Source organism: Triplophysa dalaica, chromosome 22 (assembly GCF_015846415.1).
Source record: "Triplophysa dalaica isolate WHDGS20190420 chromosome 22, ASM1584641v1, whole genome shotgun sequence".
Taxonomy (NCBI): domain Eukaryota; kingdom Metazoa; phylum Chordata; class Actinopteri; order Cypriniformes; family Nemacheilidae; genus Triplophysa; species Triplophysa dalaica.
Genome location: NC_079563.1, coordinates 14,750,660 through 14,775,102, shown reverse-complemented (window position 1 = coordinate 14,775,102; position 24,443 = coordinate 14,750,660). Strand labels below are relative to the sequence as shown.

The window sequence follows — 24,443 nt, the reverse complement described above, 5'->3', positions numbered from 1 at the left end:
TTACAACGAAAATGTTTGAGAACCACTGGTTCATTAACTAGGAAACACACACATTTATTTACGGAAACATTCAATAAAAAAATTAGAAAATATACCAGGACCAAACACCGCACACAATTCTCACTCTATTTTTCTACTTCACAATTCTACTCAAACAAAGATGTAGTAGTAAGCAACGATTTTAAGTTTATGAGAACAGTATTGCTATGAGATGCTACTACACATGCATTTCTACAGGATGTGATAAATCATCGTAATCCTGTACACAACAAAAACATCAACGGTACTATGACATTACACATTAAGTCACAGATGAACGTCTAGATGACTGACACATATCATTCACAGAATGGAGTCTGCCTCTATGTCACATGCCAACACAGCTGTTCTTACCTGCAGCTCCTGGGCAGCACAGGAGAGAAAAAGAGAGTGTTAGGCACACGGTGAGAGGAAGACCAGAAGTAGTGATCACATTAGTCAGACACACAGAGAGTTTTTCACAATGTGTTCTCTTATTATTCAGAGAAATGATCACAGAAGAAATAAAAGCAAGAATGGCATAGTGTGGGATAGAAATAATCTCACTGTTCAGTGTCAGTGTTCTACTCACCTCTCCATCTTCCAGCTCTACATCAAGGAAGTCAAAGTCCCTGAAGACTCTAAACTGCTGTTCTGAGGTGGTATCATCGAGCGTGTCGTCCCTGGTGCCGTCCTCAGAGGACACTTGACTAGGCTGATGCTCCATCAGATCCAGGTCACCACAGGATGAAAAGATCACCTGTGTGGAGACACCAGCATGTATTTTAAATTACGCTTTGTCTTCATTCATGATCCAAAAAAGCACGATTTGTGCTGGTGCTTGACAAACAGGAAGAACGGTAACATTGAGGACTTACAGAGGTGGAATGAGAACTTACAGATGGGTTCTTGGTGAGGCCAACTTCCTGTCCGCAGAGTGACAGAACATTTACCAGCTTCTCTCTTGTACGTTTCTAGGACACAGAAAAAAACTCAATAATGACAAAATAAATGTTTATACTATTATGTTCAGCTCATAGGTGCACTGCTTTACGAGATGCTGTAGTGTATTATTTCATAATAAAGAAAACAGGAAATGACACAATTATTGCAAAACACTGCAGATAAAAGCAGTACAAAACTCTTGTCACCTGTGATGACTGTGGCCGTTTCCAGCTGACTGGTACCAGAACAGTGTTTGAGTTTGACCCTGAAGAGGTGGAGGATGTGCTACGGGTCACTGCGATCGCCCGTGCTTTCCCATCTCGCCCTCCTGATCCCTGCAGGTCGTCATACCTGCGTCCAATGACTGGCGTCTGTACACACACAAGCAAAACACGTCGCTAGTTTTTTCAAATCAAAACGTACTGTACATAACACACGAACAGACATTACGCATACGCAACAAATATGAAACCATGCAGGCTCTAAACACAAAACACAAAATGAGACGTTTCACTGTGTCTAGTCCAACATCCCCCCCCCTATACCCATGAGTCATAGCTGCCCTTCCTGTAGATAAACAAGATGTGTGGAAAAACAGCCTAATTATTGAACTCCTTATCAGTCTGCAGCCACTCCATCTGGACAGGATATCGCCCCTCTCATCAGACCCGATAAGACACAAGACTGAATTCTGGGAACTAAGAAGCCTTTGTGTACTTCCACATGAAACCACAAGAGGCCATGTGTGCAGCATTGAAAACAAATGTCTGATTACAGATCAGCTGTTTTGGAGTGACATCACTTCCTGTTGTTCATTAGGTTGCAGTAGTAAGCCTCACAAAATCCACCCTAATCATTTATTCAGAGTTTTTTTCAATGAAGTCATTAATCCCAAAGCGACATCCCTTTGTTCTAATATGTGCCAAAAAACAAAGCAAAGGAGGTTGCGCCCTTCAAAGGATCTGATAACAAATGTGTATTCCAAAACAACAACACAGCCACACCTTGAGGTGAATGAGTCGAGGAACTTCTGCCGTGCAATCTCTCTGAAAGCTGATGTTTGCATCAAAGCTGTAGCTATTTGACATATTTCTGAGTGCTGTACAAACCACATGCTTGTGAACAATCGTGCCGATCACGCTGATATGTTGTCACGTACCTCTGAAATGTCAAAGTGGAAATCCAGTGTTTTTCCTGGCAGGGCTTTGGAAGATCCATCCCACATCATGCGGCTAGCCTCCAGGTGGGCCAGATCTCCGTGAGCGTAAGACGGCAGGGATAAGCTGGCAGAGCGAGAAACGACCAGCTTGAGAATGTTCAGAGCTTCCTTCCAGTGAACCGTCTGAAAAAAAAAACAATCTGGTCTGTTAAACTCACCCATCAGTTTCAAGATGAATCATAATTCCACTGAAAAGGTCTCACCTGTACGAATTTCTCGATAGTCTTGAGCACCTCTACGTTGAAAGGTTTGACCTGAATTCCTGCCAAATCCATGTGGCTTAGCAGACTGTAAATGATCTGCAGCAGCGGCTGTTGCATGCTGGGTAATCCTTTATCGAGTAACTGCAGAGAGAAGAGTAAAAGAGGCCAGCTGGTGTTAAACCACATTCTTTATACATGACAATAGCCACGCGTATAACGCATTTTTTGGTAAGCATAATCTTAAAAATCAGGATTACTTCAGCCATGTATGTAACCAGGTTAAGCGTGATGTCTAAAAAGGCCTCGTGCAGGTACCGACAGACGACGTTAACCCAGGAGAAGGGGTCTCTGGTGTAGGAACGGGTCTTGTATAGGGTCATTACGTGGGCCAGGTGAGAGAGTTTAGTGTTCTTGTCTTTCTCTTCCAGACACACCTGCAAAACGTGATTAACAACAACAGTTAACTCACATGTGCAGAGAATGATGGAAGGCATTTAAAACACATCTTGAGACGGGATCATCATATCGAGGAATAGATTAGTAAAGGGATGGTTCAGCCAAAACACAAAAGAAGATATTTCGAGAAATGTCTCAGTGGTTTGCGTCTATACAATAAAAGTCTGTCATTGTTGGCTACCAACGTTTTTCAGAATATCATCGTTTGTGTTCTGCAGGCGAACAAAAGTCAAACAAGTTTGGTATGACATGAGGGTTAGTAAATTATGAAAGAATTTGTATTTTTGGGTGAACTGTCCCTTTAAGGGTGTGTATAACCGGAAAGCAGAACAGACCTGTGCAATCCTCTCTGCACTTTCTTTACAAAACTGTGTAGGGTTACCAAAGTGTTGAAGTAAGTGAGGAAGCAGGCAGAGCACGTTCAGAGGAAAACCTGAGAAAATCATAAAAAAATAATTAGCACGTCTTCCAATTATCCCAAACACAGTTTAAAACATCACGATCGTAAACTGCATTGTATTTCAGCCTACAATGAGATCAACTCATCATGTGTAAACATGATTTTTCGAATTCATTCCTCTCACCTATAGCCTGCGACGTGTCCACCACCTGCACTCTTGAAACTGGCGTCAGCTGACAAAACAGCTGCAGCGTGAGATCGTTTGTGGTCGCAGACGTGAATCCCTTCAGCAGCAGCTGTTGAAGACCCGAAAACCCGCTCCACCTGAGCTGGGCCTGGAGCTTCTCCAGCCGCTCCCTGTTCTCCTGCAGATCCAATGGAACCCGTGCCAGCAGTTTGTGAACTAGCCTTAGCGACATCTGATACTCAAACTCAAAGTCTGACTCCATGAGCGACACCGCCACCCAGAAAATGGTGGCGAGCAGATTGGCGGGGTGACTGGAGTGGGAGGGGTCGGTGATGACGCTGGGGTCGGCGCGAGTGGAGCTGGACGAAGTGCTGCGGGCGGACCGGGCGAGAGCCTGCTGGGTGCAGGCTTGGATGCGGTCCAGGGTGGCGCTGCGAGGCGGGTAGGCGGAAGAGTTGTCGCCGCTTTCCCCGAACTTCTTGGGAACGGAGTAGCTGCGTTGGTGCCTGTTACGATCGTTGGTCCCGCCCTCCTGGTGGAGGTTCAGCTGCCCTGTGCTCTTACAGTTTGGGTTCATTTTTCCACTCACAAGGAAATCAGGAGATGAATCTCTGAAGAAAGATGGTTTGGTTCGTTTGTTCATTTTTATGTTCAACTATTAACAATGTTTACATATACAGTGTTGTTATGTATAGAAGCATGCTTTACAGCTTTCATTTCTCACCTTGTCAAAGCTGCCATCAGCTCACTGTTGTTCAGACATTCAGCTAAATTATCCACAACAGACTCCAGGGTGAGCAAAATCTCCATGACATAACCCTGAAAAGCAAGACCCATTAAACTTATACTAAGTGTACAGTCAGCTGGCCATTACTGCAACTAAACCCAAAACAGATCTATCATACAGAAATCGACCAATCAGAATCAAATATTCCAAAGTGCTCTTGCATGGAAGTTATTCAGCGTTCATGCTTATGTGTACACACCTGTACTTCATCCCCATGCTCTCCGACAACCTCCACCAGGCGTGAGAGCAGGTCGGACACTGCGTGGGCAGAGAGGGGCTGTCTCAGAGCTCGGAAGATCTGGAAGGAGCGCCCGGCGTAATGACGCGAGGAGCTGCAGAGGGCCGTCTGCAAGGCAACGTCGCTCAGCTGATGCTCCAGATGGAAATCTGAACCGCGACAGGAAGATTTTAGAAACAATTTTGTGATTTACAAAGCAGAAAACAGTTAGTCTAAAGTAAGACTAAAGACCTGATTTGGACTCCTTGAACACAGAGACGACGTGTCGCAGGAAGTTGGTAAGCTGCTCGGCGCTTTTGGAGTTCAGGTTCTTCGGCGTGATGTCTTCGTGGCACCAAAGCGGTCCGAAGGCCCTGAGTAAGAACAGGACAGCACTCCATGCACTGTATCACCACCACCACCAAAATCATAAACACATCAACTGCTGAACTATCAATCGCTGCCTGACTCACTGACCACAGGAAAAGCCAAACCGTTTGATTGTCTCACCCAGTCTTCCATAAACAGGAAAAATTACAAGTGAGATTCCTTTAAAATCTCTTTTTTTACATTGAATAGAACTCTAATAAAGTATGAATAACAATTTTCTTTGAACTGTATTTAGACATTCTAAATGTAAAGGACCTGATCTCCCTTTTTATACAAAGCCGTTTTATAGGACGACGGGAATAAAAAACAATGAAAAACAAACAAAACCTAAACCCTGATCACTGCAATACCTTGTGGTGAGGAACTCGATGAGTTTGTTAGTCTTCTCCTCTGACTCTGCGGACGACTCATCCAGCTCCTCTAGATCAGCCGTGATCTGCGGCAGGTTCCCGAGGCTTCCTCCCAGACTCACGCTGGACGACGTGGATGACGAGCTCAGTCCCGAATCTGCAACCGGTGATGCCTGCCAATCTCGTAGGAAGTCAAATCCTCCTGCTGAGCATGAGTTGCTTGTTATGCAAATATGTAGATAATATACCGTAAGCAATAATTCATCTGTAATATTTCTGCTTGCACTATTATCGCGGTCACATTCTGGTGTAAAAATGTGCTTCGTCTTTCATTATACAGTACCACTAGTCTTCGCTGCAGGTCTTATACCAAACAAGTTTACATCTAGAAAATGATTTGTATATTCCAGGGTGACACGTGTGTATTCAAATACGAAAATGGACGGATGCCAGAAAAGTCATGACGTCTATTCTAATTACCTCTCAGTGTCTTCTGTAACAACAAAGACAAACGGCTGCCAAAAATATTTAGAATTCTAGTTCACGCAAAGAGTGAAATCTAAAGCGTTGGGGTTTGGCTGAACTAATGTTACCTACTTCCTTATTGAAAATTTAAACTGTGTAGTAATTGCAGGTGTATGAACATACATGTGGTTCATAATCTGTTTGCTGTGTTCCAGGTAATATGACCATGATTTGTGTATTGTAGGGCTGGGGTTTAGGCTATGTGTGGCTTGGGGAGGTTGTGTGTTACTATAAGTCCTGGAATTGCATGGAATTGTGGGAAAGATTGGATTGTACCTGTGTATAGGTATTCCGGCTGGAAGCTGGATTTAACGGTGAGGGTCTTGTTGTCACCGATCTCTCTGGTCAGTAACAGAACAGAGGCGATGACCTGAAAGTTGTTGTTGCAGGATAGGGCGATGAGGAGATGTTGGAGTAACCTCTTGCTGTGCTCAAACACCTCCGGTCGGTAGTGATCCAACCCTGAAAAAACAGAGATGAACGGATGAATAAACTGAAATACACAAAGTATTTGTTTCCAGGATTCACAAAAATATACAATACAAAGCACAAATTAAATGTATATAAAAAAACTGAATCCAGAGGTTGCGCTAGAGTTTTTCCACTTCCTGTCATTATGACAGACAGGCTTGTAAAAAAAATCACCATAATCCGTTTTTACCATCACTATGGTGCAAGGTGATGTTACATGCTAATGAGCATGTCTGTGACGTCATCGTGACGTAAATGCACTTACACTCTGAATTTACGGTTTTCTGAGAAAGAGAGTTGCGTCAACTCCGATGGAATGTGTATGAGAGAATGCGACGCGCGGGTCTGGTTGAGTTACAGATGATTGCTTTGTTTTTAAACTATGGCGAAACAAATTAGACGGTGGCGGGCCGTCATAGTCTGGTGCCTTTTTTGTACACGCCCCTTGCTTCGCACCACGAGTCTCCGTTGATCCCGCATGGGATTTTTAATGAATGGGAAACATACGCGTCCCTTCGAGATAGCGTTCAGGGCAGGGGTACCTCTTGTAGCTAGTCAAGTTCTGATTAAAAGAAATGATAGGATGCCACCAACTCGACAAAAGGGGGAGTTACAAACGTCCCACATTGTAATCCATCAAAATGACAGACGGCCTTCAGATTTTTCCATCACTGGTATAAAAACCTGTCAATGACGGAGAATTATCGGTTAACGTGTCCTCTGACTGAATCAGATTTTAAGCGAAACATGTCAATCTGAATAGGCTATCACATACCATGACTTCTACATAATAGGCACTATTTACACGTTTGGAAAGAAAGAGGTGTGAGACAACGCATGCTTGCAATATCTCTGAGTAAAAAAACAAATTATTTAAACCCACGAATCCAGCCAAAGCCGTCAAGAGAAACAGGTTGGTGACAGGAGATTCTGACGACATCACAAGTCTAAGAGAGATAAGCCATGAGCCCACGCACCCCCTTCTACTCCCCTTGTTTTTCATTACAGACATTTTTGGCATTTCTGGCATTGTTGCGCAGTGTTACTTGGACGGCTGGGGTTCTCAGTTTAGCATGTTTGACCTGACACGTCTGTGTTTGTATGAGACACGAGAACCAATGTCCTATAGTGTCGATGACATTAAACATTGGTAATTAAACTGTTTGTTTAATCTGAACAGGATTTCAAAGAACAAAGCATCAGGGATGTTTTGCTGGGTAATAAAAGCGAGATTTACCAAGGAAGAGTGCATGGAGCAGCAGGGGCAGGTGCAGTGCCCAGTCCTCTCTCACACTGTGGTCCACAACCATCTCTGTCATGAAGATCACTGCAATGTTACACCTGTGGGCACATTTCACGCATTAATACTTCGATTTTTTGTATATACAGCCAAGGAAAAAATTTAGAGATCATTCTAAATTTCTTTTAATCAGCATTTCTAGATGTATTGTGACCATTCCAGTGTCTTTCGAAAAACTCAGAAGTGACACAAAGTCACTTCTGACAGTGAAAGACTGACAGCATGACGAGACACATGAAAACCATAATAAAAATCAATGTTGTCACATAAAAAAAAGTGTTTTATAACTTTTCCTAAATACATGTACAATTATTACTGTTGTATTCCTTAAAAGTGACTCTGAACTTGTTTTCTTTGCAGTATTTGAGGTCTGAATAAATACAGAGCATATTTTCGGATATTTTGACCTATCTCTCCAGTTTTCATTTTCTGCAAATAAATGCAAATAGAAAATTTGGGAGAAATATTGTTAGTAGTTCATAGAATGAAACAAAAATGATAATTTGACCTAAACACATACCTATACATAGTAAATTCACACGTGTCTTTATTTTTTCCGCGGCTGTATATAAAGGCATATCACTAATTTGAAACAAAAAATTTGAAAAACAACATAAAATTGTGTCCTGAAACTATGAATCATCCAATTAACGCAAGATCTGTAACATTTCTGACTGGTACGGACAAACAGCGGCTAGTTTGGACTGATCATACGCAGATAGAATTCGCGTACTACAGAATGATGTTTATTTCTATCAAATATCCCCGTTACGCAATTCTACTCATTTTCAATAACTCATGAGTCTTCGCTAAACGTTTGATGAATATCTTCCCGTTCGGCTGTCATCTTGAGTCTGAGCAGATCTCTTTAACTTGACAGATGGTTTATAAAAATGGCAAACACGCTGCACCCACCCTCGGATGCATACCTGACCGTCTGTACCTCCCAACCAAAAATAATTCACTGTCATGGGGATGCTGCAAAGAATCACTGTTTCCCTAGTAACGGAACAACAGTTCTTTTTCATGCAAACAAAACAAGTTGAGGATAAAAGGCCGAAGCGAACAAACACAAAAGACATTTATGGGGTTGGGTTAATAAAACCTACCCACTGAACAAAAGTGAGCCTGTAACGGGTTCTTTTTGTGAGTCCATGTATCTCTGTGTAAATGTTTTTATGCGTGTGTATGCATATGTTAAAACTGTGTTTCAAGATTTAAGACTATAAATATTCTGTACGAGTATATGATAAGCAGAGGAGGTCAACAGTGCGGTACTGGGCGGTACCTGTGAAGGGGTCCTCGTGGGGTGATGGTCTCAGGCAAATAGTCCACCAATGGGGCCCAACAACCTCCGTTTATAGGCATGGGAAGAGGCTGAGGTCTGTTACCCTCCAATACACTGATCAACCAGGCGGCATATGGAGGCAGAGGGTCATCTGTGAGCACAAACAACAACCGATGTTAAAAAATGCATCCAGATTCCAGGTGCACTAAGAGACGTCATCCTATCATGCTGACTCATATAGCAAAACAAACCACGAGTGATGACAAGACCACCAGTCTGGTATGTGGAAAAAACTGTGTTTTAAAACCTTAAATCGTGTACACACAATGCATTACATCTAAAACAGTCGATAATATTTGTTTTAGCGGTGACCCCTTTAATTCATGGCAATCAACCAATCCCTGATCTCGATTAGAGCTGAGCTTGCGTCTGGGTCATTCAGCTGTCATGTCAGACACACCCAACACACACAGACCCACAAATTCCAGTGCGATTTGCTGGCACACACATACAGTATGTGTGAACACTTGGACAAGCACACATTTTTGTGCACCTCATCTTTTCAATGCAGAATTTCTGACTACAGTCACACAGCCGAATTGCACCGAATGGAAAGTCACATGTACAGTTATCAGCTGTTAAACAACAGCCGTGGAACAATGAGTGTAAATGTATCTCCACTCATGTGTCAGTGTGTGGATGGACAGGTGTGAACCATCTGTTGCTCTGTTCTTATAATTGTAAGGGGATTATTGAGAATAACCTATAAAGTTTAGAGGTGCAAACAGAGCCGAGTGAAGAATAATGTCAACTAAACTTCATCTGTATAGGTCAGGACTTACTTTTCTCCTCGTCATACGATCCGCCAGAACTGTTGCTATAACGTGACTCCAGACGGTTATGAGCGCGGGCGGCATTACTCAACCTAAAGGAACAAGCGGCATGAGCAGTAATACTTTCTAAGCCAAGTTCATTTATTCCAATATAAGTATTTTTCTCAATGCTAATGCTAGGTTCACCTCTCTTCATTTTCTCTGGCAATCTTTGCATCATCAGGCTCCTGGAAGCTCTCTTGCCCGGGCACTACTGTGTTACTGCTGGATGTTGTGCCTTTGCACACATACACACACACATACACAAGAAATGTCACTTCCTGTTACACTGGTCATTCTATCTCAAATAGGTAACTGAAATATGTCTCACCGGAGGCCACAACGGAGGTCTTGTTACTGGCGACAAAGCGATAGAACGGAGGGTTATCACAGTGTAGCACCACCGGGTTGACCGGGTCTGTCTGCTGAAGCTCAAAAATAAGTTCCTCCATGGTCTGAATGGTGTTGTTCCGACAGAGATATATCACTACTTTCTTAATCTGGAAACAGTGAGTGACATATTTTGTTTATTTCAAAGACAATAAAACGACTCAAGTAGAAAAAAACATGCGATGGGTTAAACACTGTACGTGTGTTGGCTTACGTATGGCAGAAGTGTGGTGTCGCTGCTGACTCCACACAAGCTTATGAGGAACTGAAGGCTTATTCTAAGGTTGTTGCTCCATTTGTCATTAGACACTAAAGCATTCCAGGTGTTCTCCATCTCAGGACCTGGGACCTCATCTCCATACTGTTGATAAAACATATAAACATGCCTACATTTAGCAAAATAAAAGTGTTGAATGGGCATTGAAATATGAACATTGGCGATCACATGCTCTGGCATTATATGTTTTATAGAAGGCAGTCTCATTAAAAATGATTATTATTGCCTCATAAACCGATAAGTATTCATTGAAAGAATGGATGAATTTTAAATGATAAAGGTTAAAGTTATCTGACTCCGAGACACTTTTTCACCTTTGCTGTCATAAACATGAGGTTGTTCAGAACCAACGAGGTGGCCTGCAAAGATCCCCAGCCATTTCCTTTCAGTCTGTGTGTGATTCCCATGCTGTCGGATTGATCGCGGCCCTCCTCCTCCGGTGTGCACGGGCTGGATGTCGGGGGGAGGAGACCTGTGTCCACCAGCTCTATGTTGTTAAGCCACGGCAGCAGGTAGGTGAGCATGATCTGTCTCCCATTTGGATGAGTGGTGGAGAATCGCTGGCTGATCTCTGTGAGAGACATTTGGGTGCGTATGTAAGTGTGTGAGTCTTTTTGGATTGAGAAAGGTTACCAATTTGTTTTTAGTGGGACAGCATTTCATCTAGACATCAAGAGTGTTCCTGAACATTTTGTGTTGAATAGCCATATTAAACCACCAAAACAAGCTCTAAAACACCTACTTGGCATGGATTTGTATGAAGGGGCCTTAGGTGGTAATATTTATAAAGCATGAAAAAAAATCTTACCTGAGAAGAGCGGTAAGGTGAGCTCAGGATACATGCAGGACAGCTGCTGGGAGAGCCGGGAAAGAGAAACGCTATATAACGGTGGTAATGGACCGTGTGTGCCATACAAGATATTTCCTGGTTTCTGCCCCACAGTTCTCTTTGAGTAAACTGACAATTTGGACTCCAGAACCTGCATGGCAAAAAAAATAACAGAACCTTGTGTCAGAATTGTATCTCATAATGTGCACTGCAAGTCCTAAAATTATTTAAACTGTATGATCATTGTAGAAATGTCTAAAACAGAAATATTTTGTCATTAATTTTCAATCCAAGATCAAGCCAAGATCAATATTAATAGGCCTATATATTTTAATATACATTTGTATAAATTTCGTTTATATATAAATACAAAAACAATTCTCCCATTATGTATTTTGTAAAGTCAGGTACCTGCATGAGCTGCATGGATATCTCATAAATCTCCCTGCTGGTGTCAGACGACTTAAAGAGCACCAGGTTCAAAAGGGTCACAATGTCACATGGATAATTCCTGAAATGTACAGAATCAGCGATGAATCAATTTTAAATGTAATAAATCTTTCTCAAGTGCAAATGATAATGAAAACGGTTTTCAAACCTGCTACCACACACAGTGGCAATAGCTTTGAAGCATCCTGACGCGAGCTGGTATGATCCAGTAAAGCAGCGATCAACAGCCCAGTTAAACAGATTCACCTGATCTGGATTCAGTTCCAGGAGCAAAATGACCACCTCACAGCCCAGACGATGAACCTGTTGATGAATAAAATGTTTTCAAATTTGATATGTTCTTCTTTATAATGAACAGCCAACCAAGTTTTTCCTTTCTGCTAGCCATTCTAATTGTAAGCCAACCAGCATTTTTGAATCATCCCAAAAGCAATAAAGTTAATAAATAATAAAACAGTAATAAAGAAGAACGGCATATACAAAAACACACATTCACAGGCCAATCCTGACAAAAATGCATGTAGTTAAGCTTTAATGGCAAGTATTAAACCTGATGAAAAGCAGCTATAAAATTTAAACAGGAAGACTGTTTATAACATTGTGGACATAGAGGACTGCTTTTAACACAGGAACTGTTCTGGTCATTAAAAGAGTGATGACCCGCTTACCCGAAGATCATGGCAGGCTAAGATATTGTCCAGCCACTTGTAGAGGTATCCGTCTGTCGAAAGCCCAACGTTGTCAAACACAGGGCCACAGCACAACACTGCTGACATAGCCTAAGATGAAACCAACACACAAAAACAGCATGACGTCAGTGTGTATTCTAACACAAAATACATGAATACCGAGCCAGTCATGCTTCATATGACTCCTAAAACAATTTTTAGACACATCTTAAATCTCACAAATAAAACTCTTAAAGCGCTAATCAACTGTGACACACACAAAATAACAACGTCTACAAAAGCCAGAGCATGTGCAACCTGCCAGTTTCATGCCTGTTTGGACAAAGAGGGTCCAGAGAGCTGGGGGAATTTTACACAAGACAGTCTACAGTTTATAACCGAGCAGACAGGTACTTTCAAGATTAGATTTCTGAAGTTTCCGATAGACTCAGCAGCGCTAACATATCGTTTTTTCCTTCCCTGGCATAAGCTAAGAGACATCTGGCAGTGCGGTGAACTGTGATGGCAAACTTCCAACAATTCTCATCTTCTTTAACAAAACATCCCGTGTCCTCTTTAATGTTAAGACTGGACACGTGTATGTCAATTGTAAAGAGAATAAAGCAGCGTTTATTCCTGGCCTTATGTTAACCCATGCTTGATAATATACCCCAGATTTGAAAGACTAGGAACAGATTCTACAGTCAAGACCGTTTTTATAAATTATTTTTGCAAATCATGGACCGTTTTACTGTACCTTCAGAGCGCAGTACTGGTATCGTGTGATCTGGTGGTTGCGGTCGCTATAGCGATCCAGGGGTGTGAACATGACACTGAAAGGTCCGGCCCATTGGCTGAAGAGGATGAAGAGGTGATGTCTCAGACTCTGCTGGGGGAACAGCAAGCGTCTGTTGTGGACTAAAGAGAAAAACAGAGTTTGTCAACAAATGCTATTACAGTACATACTTGAAAGAATGAATAAAAAAGTTTCTGTGTGTTCCTATGTCTACCCACAGAGAGTTCTTTTATTCATATTTCTCCTTTATTTTACAGTCGGCTTTTGATTTGGTTTCTCTTTTTTTCGCTTGGTGGGCTCTTGGTCAGTCAGCACGTATTAATCAGAGCCAGCGTACTTCTATTCATAGCATTACTCCTGAGCCCTAAATGATTCACCTACTGTTAAACCCATTGAGCCTTTGAAGAGTCGGCATCTTTTTACAACCGTACCCACCAAGAACCATATAACAATGGCTGTGTTATTTCAGCTAAACACTAATACAGTCATAAAGTCAATTTTGCACCAAAGTATTTTGAGGATGCGTAGTGTGATGAAAGAGATGACTTCAAAATCTATAAAATTCAAAGGTTTCTGTTAAAAATCTAAGATCAACATAGTTTTTTTTGCCTTTTTTAATGCACAGCGATGGATAACCACTCATACCTGGAACACACTGGATGATGTTGGCCACCATTCCACTAAAATGAGCCCTCATGTCTTTCAAAATGTCCAGCTCTTTTTCATTCTCCGCTTCTAACAGCATCCGTGTCAGATCCACATACTCCAGGAAGAGGGCTCCCAAAGCCAGAGAATCTCTCTCTAAAGCCCCATTAGTACTGCAGAGAGAAACAAACTCAATATAGCATGTGGGTATGTATGTCTTTCTTGTTCATAAATCAAAGATCAAGATTTTGGGTTAATGTGAAAGAGGATTGGTTTAAAATGTTAAACCCTGGATTGGCCTACTTGAGGAAACAAAACTGGTCTGAGATCAGAAGGAAAGTTCACCTGTCGCTGATGACCCCCGAGTCAGCCAGAAGCTCAAAGATCCGCAACAGCTGCAGTCGGAGAAGATCCCTTCGCTCCCTCCTCTTCTTATTCTACAGCGAGAGTGTGAGAGAGACACAGAGTGAGAGAACAGCCAATTATATTATCTGCACTTAGATTTTTTCCTTATAGATAGTGTATGTTGAAAAAAGTATTTGGAGGAATCAGACTCGAACTTACATCTCCTAAACAAGCACCACATCACTGTACTACTGATGCAATAATACACACAAATCTATCTACAATGTGCAATGGGAGTGGTCTCTTACCTCAGGCCTTCTCTCAAGAGCTTCTTTCATAAGAGGATGAAGCTCCTCCACCAGCTCCCTAAAAAAAACATAAAGAAGATAAAAGTTATATGAATTTTTAAGTTAAAATTTAAGATTTCCTTTAAAGCTGATAAACGTACTTACATAAAGTCTAAAAACCATATTAAGATTTTTAACAAATAAACTGAAAATGTTTTTTATCCACGTGTCTATGTAACTGCATTAAATTGCATTCAAACTTCAAAGTAACGGCAGATGTCAGACTGGAACGGCAGTCATTCCTCTTATCTTTTTAACACGCACCTCACCTGCTGCTCTTTCACACACCCCGCATTTTACAAACAGACACCGACCTGGGGCAGTCAGAGATGAAACGATATGACCTGACTGGTCTGAAATTCGCCCAGTTTTAGTAAATAACCTAGAGCTATGAAAAGTGTCGGACTTTGTTTGGAAATCACAAATGCTGCCAAACGTTGACAGTTGCATGTGGTCTTTGAAAGGAACATTGGAGAGAGCTTTGTTAAGACCGAGACCAGCCATCCCTATTTTGTCAATCTTTTGGACATTTGGATTTTTATACCTGTGGCATTTTGACTGCTTTTTAGCCCGGATTAGTGCATTTATACAGTGCATAGCTTTTATCAAAAATCACCTGAAGACAAGGGAATTTGTTCGCCCAAAGCCAAGAACCAGAGATTCGGTGATCTCCAAACTCTCAGATCTCATGAGTGGAACCAGCTGCTTCAGGAGCCAAGCCACTGACGGTGTGCCTATAACCTGATGATACACACAGTCAGTGAAACAGACACTTAACTGTCCAAACATTACAGTACTGACCATATTCATGAATACTCTTCTAAAGAGGAGGTACCTTATTATCGTAGGTGACGCTGCCATCAGGTGTGGTAGCCATGATCTCAGGCGTAGAGGCTCTCAGATGACCTGGACTCATGATGCTGGGTTTGGCAACTCCCAGGCACAGAATCAAATAATTTCTCCATAGCGTCACATATCCATCGGATGGGCCTGGTGTGCTGGCCTTTTTGGCATAAACTGGACTGCTGTGGAGGCAAACCAAAGAATAGTTTTTTTTGGCAGACAATTTTACTAAAGCTAACTTGGGCCACATCCACACGAAGTCAGAGCTTTCCCTATCCAATCTTTTTTTCCCTTTTCACTGCGTCGTCTCAAGAAATATCTGTGTACACACGAAACCGCTAAACCGTCTCACAACTATGTATTATCAATCAGTATGTTGCGCTGTAATTCTGCCACCGAGATACACTTAAAACGGAGAATTAGATTTGGAGCATGCGCATAAACTTGGGGTGATGACATCATCGATTTAGAAAATATACGGATCGGATGTACACAGGAAAACGCAAGGGTGGCGGCAATTGTTTTTTTAATATATATTATATTCTCGTATATTCGTATATTCTCTGGGAATCAAACCAATGACTGGTGGCGCTACTGATAGTCACACACATAGAGCACAGGAATACTCACTTTGGGTCAATAAGGGGCATGAGCAGCTGTAGGCGTGTGAAGGCGTAGGGCCAGGTGTAGCTCAGCGCCGTGGAGCAGTGCTTTGGGAGGTGCTCGGGCCTAAGGAAACTATAGAGACACAGCACCCAGGGGTCCTTCACCGACTGGGCAAATATCCACACGTGAGAGGGGCTCTTTACATCGTAGTGGCTGTTAACCAGGCGGGCGTTCCACTCCACCAGCCACTGCAGGTCTACGTGGTGGCTCAAGGGTAGGGTGGACTGGAAAACACATCTTTTAATATTTACTTACAGAACTAGGCTTAAAATAGTTTTAGGGGTATGACTCAACCACAATATCCCCTTGTGGCTAACAGAAACATCTACAGGGTTAAAACAGAAGACTTACAGATTCAGAATGAGCCACGTGGACAAAACTATCCAACACGCTGGGGGCCAGTTGGTCCATAACTTCAATCATGGGCTTATCGTCATCCTGAGAGGAGAATCACACCACAGTCACGAGGCTTGTGATGAATTTTTGTTCTTTAAATGGACTAATGGATCAAATATAACTTAGTATGGCTTCAGAAACGAATTGGCTGCTGATGCATAAATGTTTACGTTAAAAAGTATAAAAGCATTAATGAAAACCTTATGTAAGATTTCACTGTAATTTGGTTTGATCTTCTTTGTTTAATTCTTACTTCTGCTTGTCCGATGGTTGTAAACAGTAGGCGTATCTCTCGTAGGACGGACACGGCCAGTTTGCGTGTGCTGGTTTGGCAAGAGCACAGCAGCAGCAGAGCCAGACCCTCCACAGCGTGCAGCACCGTTGAGTGAGGACTGCGCTCGGGCGGCAGCCTGGAGCTCCCGCTGCTTTGAGATCCCATCTGAGGTGAGCAAATACACGCAAACCCATCATCACACACATCCAAATGAAGTGCATGCAAAATGTTCGCATTCGTAAAGTAATCATAATGTCAAGTACCCTTGAATAATTCTGTTATAAATAACATTGTGTTGATACTGTACCTCTGCCGAGCGCTTTCCGGGCGTCTGAATTGCGAGTCTCCACTGCGTGAGGAAATGCAGCAGCAGTTTAACCGAAGAATCCTGCAGGCCCTTCTGTGTGTCCTGCACCTCGCGCAGCAGGAAGTTGGTGTACCCGAACAGAACGTCCTCCCGCCAGTCGGAGAAGTCTAACAGTAGACTCTGCAAGGAATTCTGGGAAATGAGCCTGAGCTCATCGTCCATGTGAACCGTCAGCCTGCAGAGCGTGAAAAGAAAAAAACGATTAACGACAATTACAGCTTCTTTCATGCCCTGAAGAATACTGAGATAACAGGAAAAACCTGCACACGAAGGCATGTTAATGTGTCGGGACAGTTTCCATTTCAATAATCTATAAATGTTTTTATTGTGAGGAGTGAAAGGGTGTGGTGGTTCAGGTTGGGATATACAATCACAAATAAGATTTCTATACTCTTGAAGTATGTAAACAGTTGTTTCATCTGTGTCTGTCTTAGTCTCTACTAAGAAACATCTCAGAAAGTTTTTTCTTAATAAAACAAGTAAAAAAATATCAAAAAAGCTATGATAAAACAACCTCAGAGCAATACATTTTCCACCAGATCTTACCTGGCCAAAAGATCAATGAGCTCAATTTTGGACAAGCCATCTGGCAGGATACGTGGGATGGCTGCAACGCAGGTTCGAAAGAGGTCGATCTTTGGCTTTCTTTCACCCCTAAGCCAAGAAAGAGAGAGAGAGAAAAAACATGAGTAAACAAGAAAATGAGAGAGACAGAGAATGTTAATCTGTCTGAACAGGGTGTGTGGGCTTTTATGTGACTCATGAGGTGTCTGGCTGTGAGCTTTTTCTTCACCCACTCACATTACACTTGGACTGAGATCAAATACTGTAATAGGTGGAGACAGGCCAGAAAAGCAGCTTACGTGATCATGTCCTCCGGCTCCTTGTTAAGCATCTGGGCATTGGTGAGCATCATGCAGCGCCCCACCTCTTTATCCAGGTGCCTCAGGATGTTGTCAATAGCTTTCCTGACCTGTGAATAATACAGTGCCATACCTGCAGAGATAGATAAAAACTTCCATTTCAACAAGAAAACTCAAATAAGCCACAGATAAAGGCTTTGTTGTCAGTTTAGAGGACTGACCTATTAGTTTGGCCTCTTCCTCAGTTAGAGTTTTGCTGAGGTAGGTTTTTTTCTTCTTCAGGGTGTTTCCAGAAGGTAACGTGGCACCTGTGTTTGGCATGGGCGGTTCACCATCTTTCTGCTGGAGGTTATCAGCTATGACGAGGAATGCTCTCAGAGCGATGTTCATTCTCTGCACAGACACACACACCGAAAAAAACAATATTTTTTTAATTCTCTATAAAGGAAACACTTAAAGGTGGGGTGCCACTGTGTTTCATGCATTCTGACTTCTTTACACTGTTAAACATGCTGGGTTCTCATGCTTGACATGGTCAACTTGTCAAAAAACAAGTTGGACGTATCACATAGTATTTCTGTGCTGGATAGACTCCCCCAGCGTTTGTACAGTTTTTGGAAAGTTTTTTTCGAACATGAAATTCTCTTATGTAACAACTTTTCTTAGTGTGGGCTCCCACCAAACGCGAATGAAGCGTTAAGCGTGAGTGATTTACATGTGATGTACAATGCAAAGACGCGAGAGGATAACCTGTGGCGCGATTCGCGCGAGGCGCAAATTGAGCGTTTCGGGCGTTTGACCGTATAACACATGATTCGGGAAAAATTATAAAATCTGAATTTTGCCGAAAATTCGCACCACATTAACCAATCAAGAGCTTGCTCTAGTAATGAAGTGATTATGACATAGCGAGTGGGGGCACCTGAAACTACAATGGGGGACAAAATTATAGTTGCTGTATGTGGAAACCCGAATCTAAACTAAACATCTAACTTTTATCGAAACTGGAATTAAAAGGATCTTGCTTGGAAGAAAGTGAGTGATGAGGTCGGCCAGTCTGGTAAATTGTAAAAAATTCTCCTTATTCAATTTGAGCTATATATATATATATATACGAGACTGGAGCCACCTGGCAGAAGCCCCTACCATGACACAAATTTGCATCTGTTGTGAAGTGAATTTCACACGCGAATGAAGCGAATATACTGTTAGAAATCCAACTTTGCGCGAATAGCGCGATTTATTCGTGCAAGTCGCGATTGGTGGGAACGCTCCATTAGTCCCTTATTGGAGAGTTCTCCGGGCATGTGGGACAAGGAGCATGTGCACATGTCGACCAACTGGAGCAAGTGAGCACTGTGTTCACGAAGTTAAGCTGTGTTTGTTTGTTCACAGCATTTCGGTGATGAATGTTCTATAAACGGTGGATATAACGCTGGATTTGGAGATCGATAGATAGAGTGCCAAAAGATGCCGGTCATGAACCACACACGGTAAGTGAAACTGAGTAATATGTCTGTGTTTAAAAGATTAATATGAGATTGGCAGAAACTGCATGTGTTATGTCCGCTTTAACCCAATGTGTGAATGAGGATGTGTCTGTGTAAGTAGGTTTGGCTTTATTTGTGAGGGTAAAATGGATAGAAGTATTATCATCTTAGTATAAGCTTTGAGTTTAAAAGGCATTTTTGTTTACCTCTGGGTTTAGACTGAATGCTTTGGTGGATTTTCCAACACTTAGCAGATCGCAAATAATTTCCTTCATGGCAAAATCCAGTCTTTCCTGTAGACAAGGGATATTAGGATACAGTGAGAATTACAATCAGGCATTAAGAAGTGTGAAACAATTCTTTATTTATTTCTATAGGCAACTGAGCGACTGTCACACCTGTGCAATAAACTGAATAATCTTGACAAAGATGTTGAGGGGCATGTCTCTGGGAACAACACTCCGGGAACCCTTCGGGAACAGTGTTGATATGATTGAGGTGAGGCGGCTGGAGAGAAATGTGAAAACAAAGTTATCATATCAATGTTATCACAACACAATTAGAGTCAACATCATATATCTCCTTCATTATCATTACTCATCATTACAGTATTGTAAATTACATAATAATAATGAATTATTTTGGCCTATACTTGTACCTTTGTGTTGCAGTGTTGCTTTCACACTTGATTCGTATCATGTAGACCCACAGCAGCCGATACAGAGATTCAAGTGCCACCCGGGCCATTTTGTGGTCCTTGTTCTGCAAAAAAGATTAGCGATGTCACTTGATGTTCAATGAAGCAAGATGGTGCTTGCAAAAATCAATAATCATCATAATCAAAGTATTAAACTTTGATGCGTAACTAGTTCATTATTGAGCAGTGAACCCATTAGGGTAATATTCCCATAAGTCAGTATCGATATTACATAATTCATCAGCTTTTAGACTGCTAGCAGGTGATAAGCACAATATGACGATTGACTTGAGACAGAAAGAAAAAGCATTCAGATACATTGCTGACTACCACAACAAAGCATACTTCATTAAGTTTCCATACGTAGAATCCATCATTGCCATTATACATTGGATTAGTTTAGCAAAAAAATACTGCATGTAAACCACAGCCGTTTAGTACTTTCATCTGTGTGAATACGTGTGGCAAGTGCGATCAAGCACGGTTTTAAAGCCTCCCCCGAGGGGTTCTCTGTTCTGCACATCGTGGTTACTCTAATCCCCTTAATTTCTCATGCCCTTATTACAAATCGTTCTTACTTTGTTCTACTTCTCACGCCCCCACACAGGTACAGAGACTGAGGTGCTGAGTACAGAATGTACAATAAGATGATTTTCAGTCCTACATGCCTCCCCTTCAACCAAACAAAACATTCCACAGATCTGCTACCCTCCCTCTGCATTTCACACATGTTTATTCTCCATGTGCTTGCAATTGCTGCCACTTTAAATGTCTGTGCACTTGACTGATGGACTCCACCGAAACAGAACAATCATGAGAACCTCCAATCACACAGTGCTTACACAACCCCATTACACAACGTTGCATGTGATCTTTATGATGAACCACAAGCTTTGTATTCTCAGAGACTCACTTTGAGGTTGGACAAGCAGTTGTTGAGGAAGACGTGCCATCTGTTGAAAAAGATTTGCTTCTGGCTCACGCACAGCAAACAGGTCACCAACGGATACAGAGCCTGTAAAGCAAAAGCGAATCAATATAATGCTTGCCATTTCCGGCTCTAAAAAGAATTATGTAATGCAGTGACTAAGCAAAGAGAGCTCTTATGAAAAGCCAATGAGTTTGGCTCATAACACTGTTAAAATTTTTACGGTAAACAAAACATTTTCTGCTTGATATTAAGGGGATGTAGGGATGCACCGACATGTACATTTTGGCCGATAAATGATAATTCTTTAACATTCGATTATTACTAAAAAATATTACTATAAAATTGCCTAAGACATAAATAAAACTGCTTTTATTTTTTTTATTTGAAAATCATGTACCAAGCCTTCTTTACACTTGTTAACAATTTTTTAACCTTCAAACTTTTCTGGTATATTTTTTATTTAATAAACAAATTATACAGTAGATGTTCTGCCAGAGCAATTTATCAACCGATACCGATATGGCCGATCATTTTTCGTGCATCCCTAATATTGAGTGACCATTTTTGACAAAAAAAATAAAAGAAAATTGTGCACTTTAACATAGACATTGTAACATTGAGTCTCTGGTTTGGAACGTGTAAGTCCAAAAGTATTGTGATGAGATATTACAGCTTGAAAATGTATAGTTTCTCAGTTTAAAAGCATGTCAGATATGTGCCATTAACAGGCTCCGTCTAACGCTCATAAAAACACCCAAAAGACTGTAAGACTTGCCAGAGAGTGCTTCTTTCTGAGCGACAGTTCTAGAGTCGTGTCGTAAAGTGTCTCTACGAAGTTCCTCAAACAGGGCACATTCACCTCATTCTTGACCGTCTGAAGAAAGATGACACGTTAAATGTAAAAGAGAGTTTGAGAAAGGACTTAGAATGTAATGTTCAGTAATGAACTGTTGTCATGGTGGCGATCGCACTTACCGCAGCCACAGGGACAAGTATCTCTACAAAGAGTCCAGCTAGAGAATGCTTAATATCTTTGTCTTTCACTTCTAAGAAGTATTGAGCGCACTCCTATAAACACAAAACAACAATAAAGCTTTTCTTTTATATTTATGGATTGACCGATTCGTTTCCTAAATGAAGAAGAGCATTGTGTACCTGCATAAATTGGAAGGAGGCTTCGAAATCTTCCACTGGATACATCTTAATGCGGAAGAATTTGACCCCCATTATGAGGCTGATGGTGCTCTGGACCACATATGGGCTCTGCTCTTTCTGTCTGAGCTCCTTTAACTCTGAGATAAACTTCTTCCTCACTGCAGGAAACCTGGGGGTAATGGGAGGGTGGGATTTAGATTTAAGAAATCTGTAATATAGCGGATGGACTGTTTTGGTGTAACTGCCATTGTTTAACTGTTATTGGGCTCATATATGGTAAGAGGCATAACATTTCCGTCACACGCTTGCAGCATTCGACCAATCACCATATATTCTTTACAGAAAATTTACTGTGTGCCATTAAAGTTGGGTGAAAATGTTAAAAAACACTGGCGTAGGCTGGCAACTTTTTTTTAAAAGGCTGGCGGCGAATGAGTTAACAGTAAGCGGCTGCATGTAGGGTCTACTCCAGGGTTGCCAAGTCTGCACTGCAATGGATGACAGCAGCCCAATAACCAATCATTAGTCCAAATTAGTCCATCAATGAGTCCAAAAATCAGCCCAACATCAAAACTACTGTGTATAATTTATTTGTTAAAAACGCAAAATGTGTAAATCGATAACCTAAATAGGATTCAAGTACAGGACAATAAAAAGGCAGACAAATGTTTGCACACTAAAAATAAACCTTAAAAAAGCACAACATTTTAACCAGCCAGGTCTTCATCAAGCACAATCTAAAAAATACGTGTGGCAACAAGTTAAGAGGACTCAATTTTACAACCTGGCAACTCTGTTCTAAACCCACTAAACGGTTTAGGATAATCTCTGTGCTTGCTGGTGACTGTGACTGCTAAAAGGAATACAAAAAAAAGTCAAAAAAGTGTTCTAATCCTTACAGGTCATGAGACCCCAATGAGTTTTGCATCAAATTTAGAAACAAGATATTAATACAGATGCTTTCAATAAGACTAAGTACTTTCACCATGTTTAATCCATTCTGCAAAGATTCTGTAGAAAAGAAGCATGTATGCTGAATATACATTTAATGCTTAAAACGCTTTGGCATTTAGATCACAGGAGGACATGGATGTTTGCATGTACACATGTGTGTTCGGTAGTGTTTGTGGGTAAGCGCTGACAGATCTTCAGCCCTATATTTAGAAAGGCATGTGGAGGGGGTAAGAGAGAGCTCGCTCTCCTTGACTCTCTCTGCACGACTCAATGTTTGTTTTAGGTAAGCTACAAGTTGACTGGCTACTTTCCCACACTGAGTAATAAAGAAACCTTGTGTATTTGTACTGTAAATATACACACACACCATTTATCTCATCTTGAGATCTAAAAGGACATTCCAAACATTTTTATTTCACACACCGTAACTTGCAGTCAAAAACATTTTTTTACACTATTAAATCTGAAAAGAGGCCATTACTTTCAGGCTTTTCATTTTGATGGGAGAGACTCATCTTGTTGTGACAGTGATGAAGTTTCCTGCGAAATTGACTAGACGTCTCGTCTATCAGGCTAATGGTCTTCCATTAGTGCGTCATCTAACACTAGACACTGTCACAGGCAGAAAAATACTGCCATCATTTTAAGCCCAAAACCAGGTCGCTGGCTTTACCATAAATCATGGAAACTAGTGCCACGCCCTCACTGAGAGGTGGGTATTTTGTTGCAAACTTTTTATTTGTAACAATCACCTGGGTGCGTCAAAAATTACAAGTATCAAACAAAAGTCAAATCCACAGTAATAGTCAAACATTCAGCTCCACATAAATGTATCTTAAACATCAAATAGGATCTGATTAGCTGTGTTAACACACACTGTTTACACGCAAATGACACTGTAAATCTTTATATCTTTACCTAGACTGAGCCACGACACCAACCACCTCTGCATACAGATCAGCCACTATGTGCATGTTGGTGGTATTTGGCCCAAGGTACCTGCAGGGCAGAGAAATATCATTAATATACCATCCCTGTGGCTTTTCTATAGATGTTATCAAACCTAGTAGCACTTACATGTACGGGTGTTAAAACCCTATTGTTTTTACTATTAGGAGTAAAAAAAAATTGAGCAGATGTATGCAAACAGTTGCAGGGTAAACATACAGAAATAACAGGGATGAACTATTACCCCTCTTTGTACTTGAAGTGTTTGAACGCCAGGTTAATGACTTCCTGAATGAGGCCATCCAGAAGAGGGTGGAGAGGAATCTAAAAAGACAGAAAGAAAAGAGAGAAACAAAGAGGGATATGTGACATGAGGGGAAGACATTGTATTACAAAAAGAGAATTTCCTTAAAAAACAGACTTAACCCAGAAGTTTTTGTCACATGCATTGTTAAATGTATTTGTATGTTAAGTATGTCCAACT

At 41.4% G+C, this 24,443-nt stretch overlaps 1 protein-coding gene across 6 annotated transcripts in view; it reads right to left on the bottom strand.

The window, feature by feature from the left end:
- Nucleotides 1-24,443, bottom strand: part of fryb (furry homolog b (Drosophila)) — a 45,114-nt gene that overhangs the window by 5,765 nt on the left and 14,906 nt on the right. For 4 of the 6 annotated variants that reach the window (XR_008905174.1, XM_056737418.1, XM_056737419.1 and 1 more), the window contains exons 6-51: nt 24,204-24,283; nt 23,930-24,010; nt 22,058-22,226; nt 21,878-21,970; nt 21,678-21,776; nt 20,885-20,986; nt 19,933-20,036; nt 19,673-19,781; nt 19,481-19,567; nt 18,006-18,177; nt 17,785-17,917; nt 17,468-17,575; nt 16,862-17,096; nt 16,534-16,719; nt 16,236-16,322; nt 15,849-16,108; nt 15,211-15,400; nt 14,992-15,116; nt 14,337-14,394; nt 14,029-14,120; nt 13,684-13,856; nt 13,000-13,160; nt 12,243-12,353; nt 11,723-11,877; nt 11,536-11,635; nt 11,104-11,275; nt 10,610-10,866; nt 10,233-10,379; nt 9,960-10,128; nt 9,776-9,866; nt 9,599-9,681; nt 8,757-8,907; nt 7,406-7,509; nt 5,974-6,159; nt 5,173-5,377; nt 4,685-4,836; nt 4,415-4,602; nt 4,153-4,247; nt 3,426-4,039; nt 3,177-3,274; nt 2,643-2,819; nt 2,386-2,526; nt 2,123-2,305; nt 1,170-1,334; nt 897-992; nt 611-778 (exon numbers count right to left, since the gene is read on the bottom strand). Coding sequence is in view for 5 of the 6 variants with exons in the window: in XM_056737418.1 (XP_056593396.1) it covers nt 611-778; nt 897-992; nt 1,170-1,334; nt 2,123-2,305; nt 2,386-2,526; nt 2,643-2,819; nt 3,177-3,274; nt 3,426-4,039; nt 4,153-4,247; nt 4,415-4,602; nt 4,685-4,836; nt 5,173-5,377; nt 5,974-6,159; nt 7,406-7,509; nt 8,757-8,907; nt 9,599-9,681; nt 9,776-9,866; nt 9,960-10,128; nt 10,233-10,379; nt 10,610-10,866; nt 11,104-11,275; nt 11,536-11,635; nt 11,723-11,877; nt 12,243-12,353; nt 13,000-13,160; nt 13,684-13,856; nt 14,029-14,120; nt 14,337-14,394; nt 14,992-15,116; nt 15,211-15,400; nt 15,849-16,108; nt 16,236-16,322; nt 16,534-16,719; nt 16,862-17,096; nt 17,468-17,575; nt 17,785-17,917; nt 18,006-18,177; nt 19,481-19,567; nt 19,673-19,781; nt 19,933-20,036; nt 20,885-20,986; nt 21,678-21,776; nt 21,878-21,970; nt 22,058-22,226; nt 23,930-24,010; nt 24,204-24,283 (6,912 nt within the window). In the remaining variant the exon portion in view is untranslated. The remainder of the gene's footprint in view (nt 1-610; nt 779-896; nt 993-1,169; nt 1,335-2,122; nt 2,306-2,385; nt 2,527-2,642; nt 2,820-3,176; nt 3,275-3,425; nt 4,040-4,152; nt 4,248-4,414; nt 4,603-4,684; nt 4,837-5,172; nt 5,378-5,973; nt 6,160-7,405; nt 7,510-8,756; nt 8,908-9,598; nt 9,682-9,775; nt 9,867-9,959; nt 10,129-10,232; nt 10,380-10,609; nt 10,867-11,103; nt 11,276-11,535; nt 11,636-11,722; nt 11,878-12,242; nt 12,354-12,999; nt 13,161-13,683; nt 13,857-14,028; nt 14,121-14,336; nt 14,395-14,991; nt 15,117-15,210; nt 15,401-15,848; nt 16,109-16,235; nt 16,323-16,533; nt 16,720-16,861; nt 17,097-17,467; nt 17,576-17,784; nt 17,918-18,005; nt 18,178-19,480; nt 19,568-19,672; nt 19,782-19,932; nt 20,037-20,884; nt 20,987-21,677; nt 21,777-21,877; nt 21,971-22,057; nt 22,227-23,929; nt 24,011-24,203; nt 24,284-24,443) is intronic. The other 2 variants (XM_056737416.1, XM_056737421.1) reach the window with 2 other exon arrangements.